Genomic DNA, 18,300 nt, shown 5'->3' on the forward strand with positions numbered 1-18,300 from the left:
TCCAGATATCAAAAAACGATGTAACTGATGTAATTTTATTCACTTAGCTTTATTCTTTCGCATAAGTGGTGGTGCAAACCTTCATAAGTTTCTAGAATATAACAGGGCATCTGTGTGAAACCGTCTGAATGCATCAGATAAATTCGGAATAAAAACACTCGGTTTTGTTTTCAAATATGGAATCACTCACTCGAAAAAGGGGGTGAAACACGAAAACAATAAATAAAAAATAATGCGCTTGAAAGATGACCATCAATCTCATATTACCATAAAAATATATCTCTACAAGCTCACTCACAGTCGTCCAGTGTAACCACAATCTTCACGACGGAAAACCTTGAGATTATTTTGTCGCAGTCACTACGATAGCTCTAAGCTCTGAGTATTCAGAATCAGAGGCTCTGTTATGATTGGGATACCTAGATCAACGTAGAGCTGCCCGCAAGGTGATTCTGTTTCAAGCAGGTGCGTCTCGTCGGTTCGCGAGAGTGAGAGTCCACTTTAAGAGCTCAGCGGAAGTATATCAGAAAGCGAGATCAGACTCTTTCTCCTCTGTGACCCGCGGTCCATCGAAAACACTCGATACGGGTGAATGTAGAGAGAAATTTGGCCAAATCACTGTCAACATTGTGGTGAGAGGAACAAATTGTCATATTTTTTGGGACAGTATTATATGACCAATCTCTTGTCTGTCATTATTTCCTAACACATTCAGTGACACGTGTAAAAATGAAAATTGCGGGAAACCTCGACGCCAAGGGCGGATCCAGGATTTTTTCTGGGGGGGGGGGGGGAGGGTAACCAGGGCCTGACAGTCAAACAGTCTTCTCATATTTGGGATTAAAAACTACATGCAACGATTACTCTACGAAATATACTCTTCATTTCAATACGAGTATAAAAGTTTTAAATATGTAAATATAACTTTTATATTAAAATGTAAAATTTATTAACATTTGTATTAAAAATAACGCGTATTTTTTAAGCGTCTGGGGGGGCCGTGCCCCAGTGTCCTCCCCCCTAAATCCGCCTATGCTCGACGCCCAAAATTGTGGGAAAAAGACGGAATATTTCTCAACCTGCTAGGACACTATATTGATAGTGACTTCCATTACTTTCAAGAATAAGAAGAAGCAACTTATCAAACACTTGATATGGGTGAATATATATATATAGCCAAATCACTGTCAAAATTGTGGCGAGAGGCACAAATTGTCATATTTTTTCGAAGGACCAATTACATAACCAATGCTCTTTCACTCATTATTTCCTAACAAATTCAGCGTAACCTGTAGAAATATCAAATCGTGGGAAACCTCGACGTTAGAAATTATTAAAAAAGACGGAATATTCTCCAACCTGTTGGGACGCTTCGTTTACTACAAGATTGCTACTGACTTCCATTACTTTTAAGCAAAAGATGCAAGGAATCAAACCTGGACCTTAATTTTTTTTTAAACCTCTTGCAAGAATCAGACGACTTCTCAGACGTTCAAAATACACTTTAGAAGAAAGCTGTAATAAAAATAAATCTCTCTCGCAATAAAAGATGTAATTGTTGATGAAAATAGTTCATTATCTTTAATGAACATACTATAGAATTAATTCTTTTGACATGCGAAAGCAAATAAAGTAGTAACCTCAGGGGAGCGTTTGCGAGTTCGGAATTTTTCGTTTTTATGACACATAACAAAAGCTGAACCCGTCATCGTAATGAAAAATTTTAACTCTCCAAATTCCGATCGCGCTGCCAACCACTCGTAATGACAACCCAGGCCAGGGATTATAGCGGGGTAAAGAGGGCACGTGCTCCAGGCGGCAGATTTCAGGGGGCGGCAATATGTGAAAAGTGTATTAGAGATAGATTTATTAAATTTTCTAATTAAAGTATTAAGCAATAATTAATGAGTTATAAATTATAAAACATTAATATTAATAAAACTTCTTAGTAGCAAACATACGGTGTGTAATTTCAACTACCGCATTTAAAAAAATAGCTTACGGTCGTAATTTTTGTATTTTAGTATTAGGAGAAAGGGAAGGATGTAAAGGGACCGAGAGAGTTCAGGGGAGGAGAGTAGTAAACTGATCTTTGCTCCCCCTGACGAAACTCCTAGTTACGGAACTGTGACAACCGATCGAAATACTTCCGATCAGTGTCAAACCTTAAGAGTTACCTTCAGTGCCGTAGCTCTCGGTATAAAACACACCCCCACATCATAGGTTAGCATGGTATAAATAAGAACTTAAGTTAAAATATGACTTTTCAATTACCTACCATACTGTGATCAGCTACTCTCAAGTCCGCTTTTTACGTCATTGCGCAATCTGACGTATGTACGAAGGCGCAAACAAAATTGCGCCGTGTAAAGCAGTGAATAGGGTAGTTTCCTTCATCAAAGAAAACGAAAGGCATTGATTGCGATTCGTTATCCACCATTAGTGTATTCATAATATACTAAGTATTTGGTTTTAGAAATACAGGTTTAGACGAATGGCAAGGGTCAATTTTAACCGCATTTGAAAAAGGCCACATTGGCGCCCATGCGATGCCACTCCACGTGACGTCGCAGGGACCTAGTTTCTATACGAGTAGATAGGAGTTTTACATCGTCTGAGATTACCAATGCATGCATGAGGCACAGAGCTCAGGGAAACATATCTTAATAATCACCTATTAAAACTGGCTAAGGTCGGAAAGTTTTCTTCGTTTGATAAGGTAATAATAATCCTTATTTAAGCCAAGCGCTACCAGCTAGCAGGGTACTCGGCAACCTGCTAGCACCCTGCGTCTTATCAGCGCTCAAAGCCTCGCCCCAAGGTCACCTCAGTTGCGGCAGTGGGTACCAGAAAGACGTCACACTGGGTTTTCCCAGCATTCATATTTAGCCGTCGCGTTTTCGCGTGCTTGAAAATTTTCACTTTTCATTTAATCGCGAAAAATAGATCTCGTCATTTAAAAATCTAAAAGCGTGAAATACGTACTCCAGGAGTAATAATATTTCGATTTAGGCAATAAAAAAATAATAGGAAACCACCCTATTGCTAGAACAGATGCGAGAATGCGTGGATGCGAGACGGCAAGATAGCCCCTGCTCAAATTCCAAGCTCGCATTCTCGCAATGGCGACATGTTTTCAGAGCTAACCTGCGCAAAGACGTGCCCCGTGTAAAACGGCCTTCATGGCTCTCCGCTCCATATCGGGAAAGGTGTTGTACGTTTCCGTGGTCGCTCGCTGATGGCTCAGAAACCTCCTCTTTCTTCGCCGTCTCTGATTCGCTCTCCTATTCAGAAGTATAGGTTTAACCACGTTAGAGCGAAAGAATCCGGCCGCCATGGAACAACCAACTCCAGAATCCTCGCTCGTGATCTTTGGCTCTTTCTCCATTCCTTAATACTCCTTTTAAATGGTCTTAGCTCCGTCCTATCTAGAGAGGCCCCGGCATGGGTCCTGAGCATTCGACCCTCACGTCAAGTAAGGACCTCAGGATAAATATGAACAAGAGCGGCTGCGCAGTAACCAAAAGGAGGGCCAAAATTGAAACTCTAATTCCATTATCACAGGATATCAAAATGGATATGAAATATAAATGGTTGAATTATATTGAAATCCTGATATTTTTTCTTCTCGAGTCATTATCATCACTCGTCAACAATCCTAAGATTGGTTAGTCGCAACTCTCCAATCAGCTAATCTTTTCACACCTACGGATTTCTTCTCTTTCACACCCTTCTTTACCTGTTCCATACATTTCACTCGAGGATTCATTCTTCCATTATTTCCATCTACTTAACCCTCAGTTAGTAGATGGTAGATGGGATAAGTAGATGGAACTAATGAAAGAATGAAATGTATGGAACCGGTAAAGGAGGGTGAGAAAGAGAAGAAATGCGTAGGTGTGAAAAGATTAGCTGATTGGAGAATTGATTTGGAATCTTCTCTCTCCTCCCCAACTCTCTCACAGTTAAAGGATTTGTTTGTACAGTTCGCCCGGTAGTACTGTACTCATGCGGAATTTATGCCTTCGACAGAAAAATACGCAAAAAACTAGAATCATTCCATAATAAATCCATCGGTTCCCACATACGTCTCAGTAAATTAACCAGCATATAACATTTCAGAAACGCCCATCAACTCCCAAACATAAACGATTTCTTTCCCAAAGGTTAATAATGTCAAATCTAGGCTGAAGGGCACTAATGACATACTAATTAAGCACATTAGGGAATACGACACAGGCTCAGATCTAGGGCGGGGCACGTGCCCCGGGCGGTGGATGTCAGGGGGCGGCAAAATTTGAAAAATATTATGTAAAAAAGTTATTTAATTTGTCTAATTAAATTATTTAATATTTATAAATATTTAATATTTATAAATAATTACACATTAATATTAATAAAACCTCTTAATAACAATCATACGGTGCGTAATTTCAACTACCGCATCTAAAAAATAGCTTACGAATGTTTATATTTTAGTAGCGGGGGAGGGATGGAGGATCAGGAGAGGGGGTGGAACTGATCTTTGTCCCCCCAGGAAAAAACTCCTGGTTCCGGCCCTGCTACGACCCAAGTATCCCAACTACATAATATACATTGCCTCAACAAATCACTTTTCCACGAGTCTATTCTTTCCCTAAACCTCCTTCTAATCTTAGTTATATGAAGAATTTTTAATATTGAAAACAGATAAAGACAAAAAATAACGAAGCATCTTGAATTTCGCAATTTGAATTCAACAAAAAGAGTTTGATATTTTAAGAAATATATAAAACGGTACTGGAAATAAAAAATCAAGTGATAATTATCGAATTTCATTTAATGAATAATTATTAAACTGTAATTTATTGAAGATTCTACATTTCATGCAAATATATACATATAAATGTATATTATAGTTAAATTGTCAGGTTATCAGATTTAAGCTTTCCTTTTTCACAAAAACCACACTTATCACCGACAACGCAAACACATGCGCAAAAAATCATTGTTTAAGTAAAACTGGCTGGTTGGGTTGAGTCACCGACCTCACCGGAGCGGCAATTTCAAACGAGCTTTCGGCGTGGTCATAGACTCGAGAGTGGGTTGATCAATTTTGTGGTCAATTCGGTAGCAATATTCCTATGAAGGTGATTCGAGGGCCCTCAGATTGAAGACGAGATATTGGCTCTTCTGTTATAAGAAGCTGAGAGGCTTAATATTGTGTATTTCTTCTATAAATTTCAATCAAGTACACCGGCAAGATGGTGCTTTATTACTGTGCATGAAATTGCAAGGAATCGTACATGAAAGGTGGAAAAAATTAATTTCCACTCGTATTTCTTTTTTATGTACTCCTAAATGTTTTCTTTCTTTCTGCTTGAAAAACCCTGCTAGAAAGAAGTTATAATATATTCTAGCATTTTGGTGAAAGGAGGACGTGAGTAATAATGTGCACTTCTTTAAATAAAATTGGTGGCCGATATTTAAAACGATTGCATCACTCTTACAATTTAAATAGTTTTTAATTAGTGATTAGTCAATGGCTCAAGCTATAACGGCGTTACTCGCTGAACCATGGTTTGCGGTAAATTTATTCTGTCAACAAAAATCTAAACGAGGTCAGGAAATTAATTTTGTGATTTTTTGACGTATTTTTCCAGGCTAAATTGGAGTGGTTCCCATCTCTTCACTGCCTCTAAATTTCCAGCTATGATGGACGACAAAAGGAATGGGCGAAAATCATGAGGAGAGAGAACTTCGCCCCCAATGAGTACAGTAAGATATACTCCAAGCAATTACGGAGGACTACTTTGACAGGGAAGAATTTTGTGGACAGTGGCTTTAAGCCACTTATGTGCCAGTTTTGTTTGATTTTCCAGATCATATACAGCCCAAATAGAAGAAAGGAAATGTGGAGAGGAGAATGCGCAGTCAGTTTTTGCAAGTAAGTGACTTTATCTTGAATAAATGTAATTTAATAGTGAATCCTGAGGTAAATTGATCATGGCTACGTGAGATCGACTTGACGAGAGATTCTTGCAACAATCAAACTATCACTTATCAATTATCTAAGGGTTGTGTTGTATTCTTAATTGCACCTCGGTAAGTTTGCGGTTTTGGAGTCTTTTGTTGAACATTTCTTTCCACCCCAAAGAATTTCTTTTCACCCCACTCACCCAAATAGAGTATGAAGTAATGAAAAGAAAATGTTTTAGATAGCAAACACTTCTCTTTTAGATTGAGAGGTTCTGTGATCCAAAGAAAATAAATATCTTTTATATATTCGTTTAGTAGTTATCATTATCCCACAGCTATGTGTCCTGTGGGAAATTAACTTTTAATATTTAACTTTCCAACTGTTGAGTTTTGGACTATGCGTTTCTTTACAATTTTCTAGCCATTTTAATTTTCCAGCATGTAACTTGAGTAATTGAGCTTTAAGTTGAATGTACATCTTTCTCACATGGTTCATATCCCGATCAATGATGAGAGCTACTTGCAAACCCAGAAACTCACCCAGGCAGAACTTACTGGAAAGTAGGTTTTGTAATACCGGTAGCAACTTAGAATAAATCATTCATAGGTAATACCATTTATTAATAATTAGTTTAGTACCCTAATCTGTAACCATTATTTTGATACAAAAAATTAATGGATTCATTTTGTTGAATCATATGCATGCTAAAAATATTTGTATATTGGATTAACCCTCATATGGATTTACACATTTAGTTACGTCGTTGGATTTGCGGCGCCGCGTCATTTTTTGTTATTATCTTTCAAAGTTAGCCTGAATTTGTAATTTTTCTGATTGATAATGGTAAATACATCTATTATCTTTATTTCTCACCGTGTTTTGCTAGGTTTAACCCATTCTTGTGGACGTTATAACAAAAAATCGTGAACGCTGCATTCTTTTCCATTTTTTTCCGTAATGCTTTCTATTTCTGCTACCTTTGTCTGTTATTTTCGTATGAAAGTTTTAATTTCGTGTGTAATTGTTGTTTGAAATATTTTGCTGATATACAGAGCTGCACTAACTCCGCTTCTTATTGTTTATATTTTTATGTATCTAAATACTAAAAATTAGTACCGAATAAAATTCGTTTATGCCCATAGGACATAATTTTTCTTCACTGCATCCAGCCATATGTTTTATTTTTGCAGTGTATACTGAAGGATAAGTTTTTAAATGTTAATAATGAATCAGCTGTAGGTGATGTGAGAAGAGACGAGTGTTACTTTCGTGATTTTTACAGGATTCTGGCGATCAAGGCAAATCTTACGAATATTCTGGGAGCTCATAACCTGCAATTAAAAATATTAAGTCCTATAGGTTTTGAAATATAACTAATATGGGATAATTAGCGACGTGTCCAACAACCCAACGCCGCTTCGGAGGTTGAGTAAGAAGAGCTGGTATTTTTTTTCCGACCGCGGAGCCCCATTCCCTCACTGAGGACGTTTCCTTAGAGGTGGACGAATAAATGTGATGCGTGGGAGTGTACCAGATGAGGTTCTACTCCTGGATTGGTGGGAAATCCAAGAAAATAACTTCTTAGAAGTATGGGTTATAGGTGGTAGGGAAGAAGGAACAGGCGCCTATTTTCTTTCGTCCAGCTCCACGTGAGGAACTGAAGGAAGAATGTTCTGGGGTAACAAAAATACCGTCAAGCTGGGAGGACTTCCCTCACCTTTTCTTTCCGTAGCGTTTCACTGACCCAAACATTGAGACTATCCATACCTTCCCACTAAGCTTCCTTATTCGCCATTCACCACCTTCTTCCCCCCTCCCACAAAAGTTGATTGAACTTCTCTCCACCCTAATGACCCACCCGAGCTGGACCTTCTTGGAATGAAGGGAGGGCCACCGCGAGGCGTTTTGACAAGGCTTTTGTTCCCTGTCCCTCATGCAGCGATGGAAAGATAAAGAAAAAGCAGGCTATTGTATCTAATTGTCTCCTTGCACTCCTAACCTTTTTCGCGATAAGGATTCTCTACTCTTACCTGGCCTAATGATCTGGGTATTCCCTGATCCTTGGCAGTCGACACACTACCAATCCTTCACCTCAAAACAACCTACCTGGCATTCCTTCTCCTTTCAACTCTCACTCACCCCTTCACATTAGTAAAATCCCAATGAATAAAATATCTGTGCATTTGAGTACACAAGGAAACGAGGAATATATTTACAAATTTTCACTTCACGGTAAATTGTCTATTCTCCTATTCATCATGAAACGATTTTTACCATGTAAATACTGAACTAATGGTCAGGAAAAAGAAATTATTTTCTATCACACAATTAGTTGGGTAGTTATCTTGATTTCACCCCAATGGTAAACTGTCACGTCATCGGTAATTATATAAACGTTAGCAATTTTGCATTGACTATCGTAGCCGCAAAGGAATATTTTTTAATGAGAGGTACAAGACATATAATAGTAACCGTGCAATGTGTTCTTCACGGTAGTCAGTGAAACCTCTGATCCTCCTGACAAGTTACTGTTGCTCATTCAACGGGATACATTCACACGACGGTGAGGAAGCATTATTCTACGAATTCGGACAATGCATTATGTAAATATTTTTTTTAGAACTGCTGCTTGGTGTAATTCTAAACAGAGTAAAACTGAAATTTACTCAAAGGTGACTATCACCACGGCAGGTACGTGGACGCGGAGCGGAGGTGCCCAAGCAAAACTAAGACGGATGCCATGGAAAAAACAACTTGGCTTAGCCATGAGTTTCTATGAATAATTCTTGCAAAAAGATGAAGTTTTGTCAATGAGCATTATATCGAGGCAAACATTATGATTCTTAGCGGAAATAGAAAGCAAAATTGGTGTAGTAATATTTTCCTTTTGTTTAACAATTTCATTTTGTTTATACAGTTTAGAAAATTTAATAATAATATTATAAATAGATTATAGCATTTCATACGAAACATAATTGCTTTGACATTAACATTGAGAGTGCAGTCCCCGACGTAGCGACGAGGAAATACTGAGCGCCGCAGCGGCGCCGCAAATCCAACGACGTAACTTTTTTCATTAGAGGCCACTAAAATGTAAACTATTGACACTATTCAAACAAAATTTTAAATGTAGACGAAGAAAGCAGAAAAAATAGACTACTGAAAATTTCAAAATGATAAATTGGAATGGAAAAATTTTACACCACTTTCAAAACCACGAGCGCCGCTAAGGCGCAGATAATCCATATGAGGGTTAATGGAAGTGTAACAAGAGTTTGTAAGAGTGCTTAATTTCTAAGATTTTAGGAACTGAAAAATACTGACACATTTAATCCACACAATTTTTGACCCCTATAACTTCCAATTTTTTTAAACTTGTAATAAAAGTTACAAGGTGGAATCATGTTTTACCAGATATTAAAAAAAGATGACATTTTTTGACACGACTCGATCTTTCTGGAGATGTGCTGGAACGTCGTTCTGGCCAAGATTAAGCACTGGTTTGCAATGATGTGGTGGAGAGAGGTATTATTACCACTCCTATTTCACTCAATTTATAATTACATAGCTTATATTTTGATGGCTGTGAAAGGAGACTACACGGGAATTTTAAGTTAAGATGTTGCCAAACAAAGTAATAGTCTGAAACAGCATGGGGCATTGCTAAAAAAAGCTGTGATTGAATTAAAGAACTTCTTAGGTAGTGATAGCGCTGGAGATATTTTGGAGATGAGGCAAAGAATTTGCTTATCACTAACTTTTAAAAACCATGGAAAACCACATATTTGAATAGAATTAATTTCATTTGCATGATTTATAGTGTTTTTTGCATGAAATTATTAAAATCCAACCCACCAAAAAAACTTTTTCCGGCAACAAGTTTGCTCCCAAGAGCACTATAATTTCATGCGGTATAAGAAGCTACCCCACAACTGTAATGCTAACTTTTTAAGTAATACTTCTCGGTCGAATATTTCAGAAAATGAAGATAGATACAAACATATATAAGGCAAGTATTTCTAGCATGGACCAAATAGATCAAATGGCATTTTTCTGAGGTAGCCCTCATTTGCATGAATTTTCATATAATCATCACTAATACCAAATTTTACCAATTTCAAGTTCAATTAATCATTTCCCCTCCAAATGAGCTCTTGAGCTATGCTTATACATTCCATGTTCAGACGCACTAAGACTATGTTTACGGACTAATAATGAGAATCAGAGCTGGGTCAACTACATAAAGTTGAGAATTAACTCATTAAGTTTCATTGGCAAAGATGATTTTGCTCCCCCATTCATGGTATATATGTACACTGTGTGAAAAAACTTTAGAGAGAGCAAAAATATATAAAGGAAATATTATTTGCCTTAACTTAGGTAGAATTTTTTCGCAACACTTTCACTTGTAGGTCACTGAGTAAAGCTTTTCCACTGGCTAGGCCTACACACTTACAAGCAGCCAACACTGATAAAAGGTCCATTATAGGAGCAACATAAGATAGTGAATCTCCTAAAATTTACTCAGACAAGGATTGGTACTCAATATTTCATTTAGAACTTCATTTTATTCATATTCACCCACTTAACCATTCCCCATATCTTTGCACAACAGCTATAAAACTGTTAGAACGCTCTGAGATCAGTATGACAGGAAGCCGATTGGGAAATTGGACGGGCCAAACAATTTCCAGGTAAGGGGGCTTATTTAGTGATAATCCTGAATGGAATTATTTACCAATTACTTATTATTGTCAGTAATATAAATAACTTCCACGAAGTGAAGCTTGACGTAGTTAAACATATACAGTAGCGTAGCCAGGAATTTCGTTCAGGGGGTCCAAAACCAGGGGGGGAAATTTTTGAATAACAGGATACTTAGTAATGAGTTTTTAACTAATTTTAACACTTTTCATAATCGAAAAAAATCATTTGTTAAAGAAACATTTTGTAAATTTCTGATTTTTCAATATTTTGTTTCCTTTTAAAAAGGAAAATAATTGTGATTGTATATTTGGGGGGGGGGAAGGGTCCGGACTCCCTGGACCCCCCCCCCCCCCGGCTACGCCATTGAACATATACTTCATTACAGTGGTGGAACTAGGAATATGCTTTCGGGGGGGATGACATGGCTAGGGAGAGGGATCCGCCCCCTGGCTATGGTGGCTTTTAATTGATTTTTGCAGGAAATTAAAAAAAAAATTACCTGCCTGGAAATACGTTACATCATTTTGACACTTATTATTTAACTTAAGGAGATGCAGTTAATGTACGTCAAAACTAGACAATAGTTTTAAATATTCTTTTTATGTCTCCGAGGCTTTAGAGGGAGATTTATCCCCTCAATCCCCCCCATAGTTACGCCACTGCATCTTTATGATTTGAACTCAATTTTCACTCATAAGAGTTCAATTCACTCAGTAAAGGTCACCAGCATGGAAACCGGCATGCCACTGCTCCCTGCAAAAATTACCTCCATCAGAGTCAACTGTGTATTACAGTCAGTGCATAGGTCTTTTGATGGCTTGTTGGATGTATGTGTGGCCAAAAATATCATTAGTGTGAGAAGAATTCAGAGTAATTTAACTTTAAAAGGAGATGCCATAAATAAAAAAATTAACAAGGAATCTTGAGGAGTGCACGACCATATTTCTTACTTGATAAAAAAATAGAAATAAGTTATCGCTGCAATCTCTTTATATTCATTTATCATTTCACACTTACATTCAAACCAGAAGGATTTTATAACATGCAAGGCACCTAGGGAAGGCTAAACCCTACCAATACAGCTTATTTCTGTAACCATATTACAGCAGTTCAATAGGTAATGATTGTTCATCTAGGTGGAGCTAAGACGTAGCAATACAAAAGAGTTAACTGTAAGCCAGTATTGCCAAACCTTTAAAAATAGTATTCTAATGCATAAAGAGTTTACTAAATGTATGCTTTTGAGAACATTTGTACACTCAATTATAAACCTTAGTAGTTTCCCAAAACTGGGAAGCATATTCTCAAACGTTTTGTTGCCAGTTTCATCAAAATCATTACTACAAAGCCAATAGAAATACAGTTTCTTTTCCCATAAAAATAAGGAGGAACCCACTTTCGACACAGTTTTTGAAACTTCCACTTGTAGTTTATGGGTAATTATCAACACGTACAAAATTCTTGCATAGTTCTTGCACAGTATTAGTTTGTATGGACTCATCCACGATGTGCAATCAGCTATTGCCGAGTTGCCTGATGATTGCTTCATCAGTTCAAACACCTCTAAAAATATGCACTTTGATCAGTCAACCACCCTTTGACACTTGTTTTCACTGAGTTCCATAAACAGTGTTCTGCATCACATGCGAATATAATAACACTGAATTATATCTTGCTCCCTCTCTTTCCTCCAGCCTTTTCTATTTCCAAACATTTTTGTACCAACTCATTACGCAAGGATCCACATGATGAGTACAAGGTCATAACACACATAAATTTCTATATTTTTGTACAAAATATATGTTTTCATAAGGGCTAAATTTCCTTCAAATTGTCTATATCAAACTTCACAAACCTTAACCATAAGTAAAACATATTTCAAATTAACTTACAATTTCAGCAAAAATATACTCATCAAAAACAGAAGTTGTCATGACAGGATTGAAGAAAACAAAATTACACACATACGTGTATGTATGGACTACTGAATTTTTTGTAAAATTTTGTATAAAATGCTCGTGTAAAAATACCTCCTAAGTCTATAATTTTATGAATTAAAATGATGGGACTGGTAGTCACTAAGGGGCCAGCAGACAGCATAAATACTATAAGTTAGCATGTGGCTCCATAGATTACAAACGGGCAATATTAGGAATGGATAGATGACAAAAACAAACGCCTAGAAAACTATTACAAGAATGCTAGAATTTTTGTATCAGGATGATGTATGATTCTCAAAAATTTATTACATTAAGGACTTGACACACTTCAGAAAATAATTTATGAGGGCGAGAGAGGCAATTAGAAATTATTATTGGAGGATATATCACATAACAGGAACCACAATCAGCTGGCCCCATCCAAATAACCACTGCCCTGGGATGTGGGGATAAACTTTTGGTACATTGATAGTCTTAAATTGCTGTGGAGTATGTACCTATTGGTACCAACGAGAGGAAGGAGGTTACATATTGATGTTTGGTTTCATAGTAGGGAGATTTTTCACAGCAGCAATGATGAACATAAGTGAAACTGCTTTGCCTTAGCTTATCATATATGTAATGGCAATTATTTTCCACATTGCTTCTCCCTTAGAGAAGGCACTATGATAATTTCAATATCACTGCCTACGTCACAAATGCTATCCTGTCATTAACCATATGTATTTTTAAATAAATTATAAATGAGAAATCAAATATCACATTTTTTCAAGGGTTAACATTTTGGTAGGTACTAGTAAAAACCACGTAACAGTACTGGATTACATATGTCTGAGTGGATTTATATACACATATTTGAAGTATTGTCTGTCAGTCTGTGATAGCAATACTGAATACAATGATTATCACACTTATGTGTGTATTGCCCACTTCAAGCTCTACCACAAAATTTAACATAAAGCAGAGCTAATTATAAGGCTAAGTAAACATTTATCCACTTTTTAGAGATTTATACTTAACAATAAAACAAAAAATCAATGAAAACAAACAAGCAGAAATTTCAAATCAATTTCAAGTTCTAATAAAGCAACGGTAATATTTACCTAGATAATAGTATAATTTTTCGGCCACTCAACAATTTACATTCAATAAGCTGTGGACAATACACAAATAAATATATAATAGCATATGGTTAGAAAAGAAAAAGTGACTGGTAAAAAAATCATTTCAAACTAATGGAATGAAGAGGCAAAATGCTTCATGGAAACAGCAAATTATCTTCCAAGAGCTCTACATGAACTTGCCTAGCAATGAAAAAAAGTAAACATTGACTCACACATGAAGTTCTGTTTAGAATAGTTTACAATTTTTAAGGTGATATGTTAAATGTAATCTTTACCATTTTAACATTCAAATTGAAAGAAATCTTGAAACGAAATGCTATCTCACATTTCTTCTCTCACTCATATTTTCAAAATTATTCACGAAACTCATTTTTGCAGGCATCCGCATGAAACTAGCCTTGACAATGAAAGCAATATCATTACATAATATGGTATTGGAGATTATTATTTTACAAATGGCCATGAAAACCAGTGATAGTTTGAAACATATTAAACATGAATAATTTAGTTCCACTATATTACAGGAAGTTTGCTTTAAATGAATGTACAAATAAATACTAGAAATATATATATGTGGATAAGAAGAAATAAATATTTTATATCTGCACTCTTTCATAACAGATAATGACTAAATGATTCAAACTTGATTAAACTGTAAGCAAGAAAGAAAATGTTCATTCATAAAATAAATATAAGAAAAGAATTATACTTATCCCTAAACCAATGCATGGTACTCTCACTCACTATTGGTATTCTTTTCGATTGAATTGAAAACATTAAACACCTCCTTTGAATTTTTGATTCCAGCAAAAGATACGGCTACCTAATGAAAAGAATGGGCTGTGACATCGCACACAGCATTTAGGCTGTGATAAAAAAATTAAAAGGCATGAATCAATGGGCAACTAGCATGGCTCACATCATAAAAAAAATTACAGGGTTTCACCTGATGGAGTAAATTTCCACAACTTAAAGAGAGAGGAGGAAGAGAGGAATACATATGCGTGCTGTTTACCATTAGTAGTCAGCATTTGCAATGAGATAACCATTATTTCACTTGTCAAAATTCACCATACATTCCCACAATAGCAAGGGAGAGATAAAAGCGTTAGCCAAACAAAGTCTTCTCTCATAGGCCCCAACTCACATTCATCGAGGAAGCCCAAGCATCTACAATGCATAGATAAAGAAATGCTTAACATAAGGCTTTAACAACTGTCGACACTGTCACTAGCTGAATAAACCAGCTACATTATTTCGAATGCAAGAAGTATGAAAGGCATTCACAATGTTTCCGTGTAACAAATTCTAATATCTGCAAAAACTAAATAATCTAATTAAGGAATCAGTAGCAGTTTCCTTCAACTGCAAATGGAGGCAGTATTTACAGATAGTGTGTGAATATCGCCTCCAATATTCGCAGATAGTGTGTTAATTAAAATTTATAACCCCAAAGGCATCATAAAAGTTAAAAGGTCACTGATGATGAAAAGTGATAGATAAAGCAAGAAAATTAAAAACAATCAAATAATTACTTTATTCATTTAGGGTATATAATTGATATTTTGAAAACTCAATGGAAATATTAGAAGTGACACAACAAAGAAGAAAAAAGAAAGAAACTTGAGTTGAAGAATTTAGTACAAAAAAGAAAGGAAATAGGAAGAGATGCCATATCTTTAAAATATCTTCAATATGAATAAGAAGAATCACACAAAATTTTCCACTTGCTAATCTTCAAAAGGCTATTCTTTAGAGTTTCAGAGCACAATTCAAAAGGAAAGAGAACTACCAATCTTTTTATGTCATACCATTTAAGCCTGTTTTATAACTTGAAATACAAAAGATTTTGTAAACCCTTTTCCAGGATTATTAAGTACATATCACTCCTTGGCAAAAAAAAGTTCTAGTTCTCTCCACTAGCCTATTGGCAATATAAAATGCAGCAAAACTTAACTTTCAACAATATTGAAGTGTTTCCTAATGATACTGCATACTTGGGAGGCCAAGCTCAACTTCTAATTTTAAGTTCTAGAATTTGTACTGCATAGGGCATTGAAACTCTTTCTAGGGGTTTAATATTCAACAAATTAAGCAATATAATTTTAAACTGACGTGTTTCAATTAATTTACAGTCATGAGTATAATTATTAAGTGCAGAAGGAAAAACTGGAAAGAAAAAACAAAATAACCTTAATGAACTAATGGAGTGTTATTAATGTTAGCACCAATGAAGATCGGATTGGCAGCAAATTTTAACAAACCCTGACTTGAAATAACAAATATCCAACCTGACTGCTAACATTCCAAAGCAGATAATATTTCCCAACTTTAATATTAAAATATTGATTTCTCTTATATTTTACGTAAATTTTCTATTGGTAGATTTAGTGCTTTCGGCTACTTATTACTGATCACAGTGTTTGCTTTATTGTTTTACGGAATTAGCTAGTGGTAGGTAGAAAAATAACCAGGTGAACTTACATGAGCCTTGAACCCCACTCATTGAAAATGATATATCATCACTGCAAAGGCAAGGGAAAAGAATCATCTTTCCTGATCCCTACTCACATTTATGGTTTGATTTTTTTCTCACAAGATATTAACCCCATCATAGGTTTCCAGGGTAAAACAAAAGTGATTGACCTTCATCAGATTGACCATTAATCACCAATTAAATACCAACATTCAGCACTCTATATTATCTCCTCCCTCTCTTTCGGAGAGACAAATTGTGGATTAAAAAGAACAAGATTTAAATATACTTTCAATGTTAGAATACAAGAAAAGAGATGCCTACTTCAGGGAATATTTCAACTTATCTGACATAAAATTACCTCATTACAGTAAAACCCTGAAAAACTGATGCACTGTTGGCCATTTTGACAATATTGAACATAAAAATCACATAGTTTGAAAAAAAATACTTCGATCATAGTATTAAGTTATCAAAATCACATACACTGATAGTTCATTTCCACTTAGCTCACAACTAAAAAACTTGATTCACCGAATACAGCAAGGTACTCACAAAAAACAAACAAATATATTATTTATACAAATACCTATCTTAATAAGTGTAAATCCTAAGGAAGTGATAATTAGAAAGTAATATATTCATTTGAGATATACCCATGATTCACTACCTTTCATGCGTTACACCATGAAATCATAGGAATTCTACATGGCACAGCACAGCCAGCAAAGTACACCACAATGCTCTTTCTTTTATTCCTGACATTCTTAACCAAGCACAAATGAAATGCAATGTACCACTCACTACGAGTTGTCCACTCAAATAAATCCTTGTGTTGTTTCCAATACAGACTAATCAACAGAAACATGATTTTTTTGAACTGTCAGATCATCACACATCAGCTGAATGAAATCCACCGTTGAACTAAAAAAATCATCAATAACACCACAGCAGTCCACTTTATTGCAGCTGCTTCAAAGACAATATACTTTCTCTCCAGGGAAAAGGTACATTCAACCAGAATAATCACTCCTAAAATGAAGACTGGGGAAGAAATAAGCATGGTTGTAACTATGGGCTCCGGCATTTAATGAAGAAAGGATTTCCTTCATTTTGCCGAGAGCCGTTGCGATTGGTCCCTACATGCAGGCTGGTCAAAGAAGGGTGCGTATTTCTCCCTCCTCTCAAAGAGCAATGAAGCAAAAGAATATACTTAGTTCACCCAGGGTTTTTGAGTAACCTCTTTTGCCGGAAATCGTACACGCGCCGACAGAAAAACACCATTTCCGGAGACACATGACTGGGAGGGTGATGGCTCCGCCGATGCTCCAAGTGGTGCTGACGACTTCCGTCAGCATTCATTGGACCCTGAGATGGGGGCAAAGCCTCTGGAACCACAAGTGGTGGTAACGGTAATGCTTCCTCAATCCTCCTGACTTCTTTTCTGTACCTGAAATGTGTCAGTGAAATAGAAATTATAATTCAAGAAAGTTAACATTATACAATAACAAGTATGTATAGTGAATAAAAAAGCAAGCAGAAATCAGGAACTTCCTTCCATGAAATCGATACATATTGATGTCTTCCACTGAATTTTTTCTTATCAACAGAAAATGAGTGAAGGCTAAAAAGAACCAATAAGTCCTGCCTGTCCTGCCATAGACTATGGTGATGACAGTAGTATTTCAAGTTTCTACATCTAATAGACTATGGGTACTATTAAAATATGCAATGCCTGACAAATTCTATATGACAAGGAGTAAAAGTAAAAACACCTGAGACATATGTACAGCAGAAATTTCCTTTCAAAGGGAAACCAAACGATGTATAAAAAATTGCTGCAATTCCTACATGAATGGAAAAAAAATTCTGCTTCTGGCAAAGTCCAAATAGTTTTGGCAAAGAGCGGCATAAAGTAATAAAGCTGGTTTTCATGCCAAAGATTCAAAAGAACAGGGGCTAAACAACACTCATAACATTGACTGACTGTGCAGTAGAGTACCAGGTAGAGACGTCAAGAGTGGTCCATCACTGATCACCATTTTCAACGTAGGCTCCGAAATTTCAGTAATTGGAGATTATAAAAAGTGAATG

General features: G+C 36.1%; 1 protein-coding gene across 2 annotated transcripts in view; it reads right to left on the bottom strand.

Annotated features, from left to right (window-relative positions):
• Positions 1–11,638: 11,638 nt before the first annotated feature.
• LOC124153652 (calphotin-like) overlaps positions 11,639–18,300 on the bottom strand; it is a 360,116-nt gene continuing 353,454 nt past the window's right edge. For both annotated transcript variants that reach the window (XM_046526946.1, XM_046526945.1), the window contains exon 6: positions 11,639–17,656. In XM_046526946.1, coding sequence (XP_046382902.1) covers positions 17,425–17,656 — 232 coding nt within the window. In that variant the 3' untranslated portion in view covers positions 11,639–17,424. The remainder of the gene's footprint in view (positions 17,657–18,300) is intronic.

The sequence above is a fragment of the Ischnura elegans genome, chromosome 2, assembly GCF_921293095.1.
Source record: "Ischnura elegans chromosome 2, ioIscEleg1.1, whole genome shotgun sequence".
NCBI classification, from domain to species: domain Eukaryota; kingdom Metazoa; phylum Arthropoda; class Insecta; order Odonata; family Coenagrionidae; genus Ischnura; species Ischnura elegans.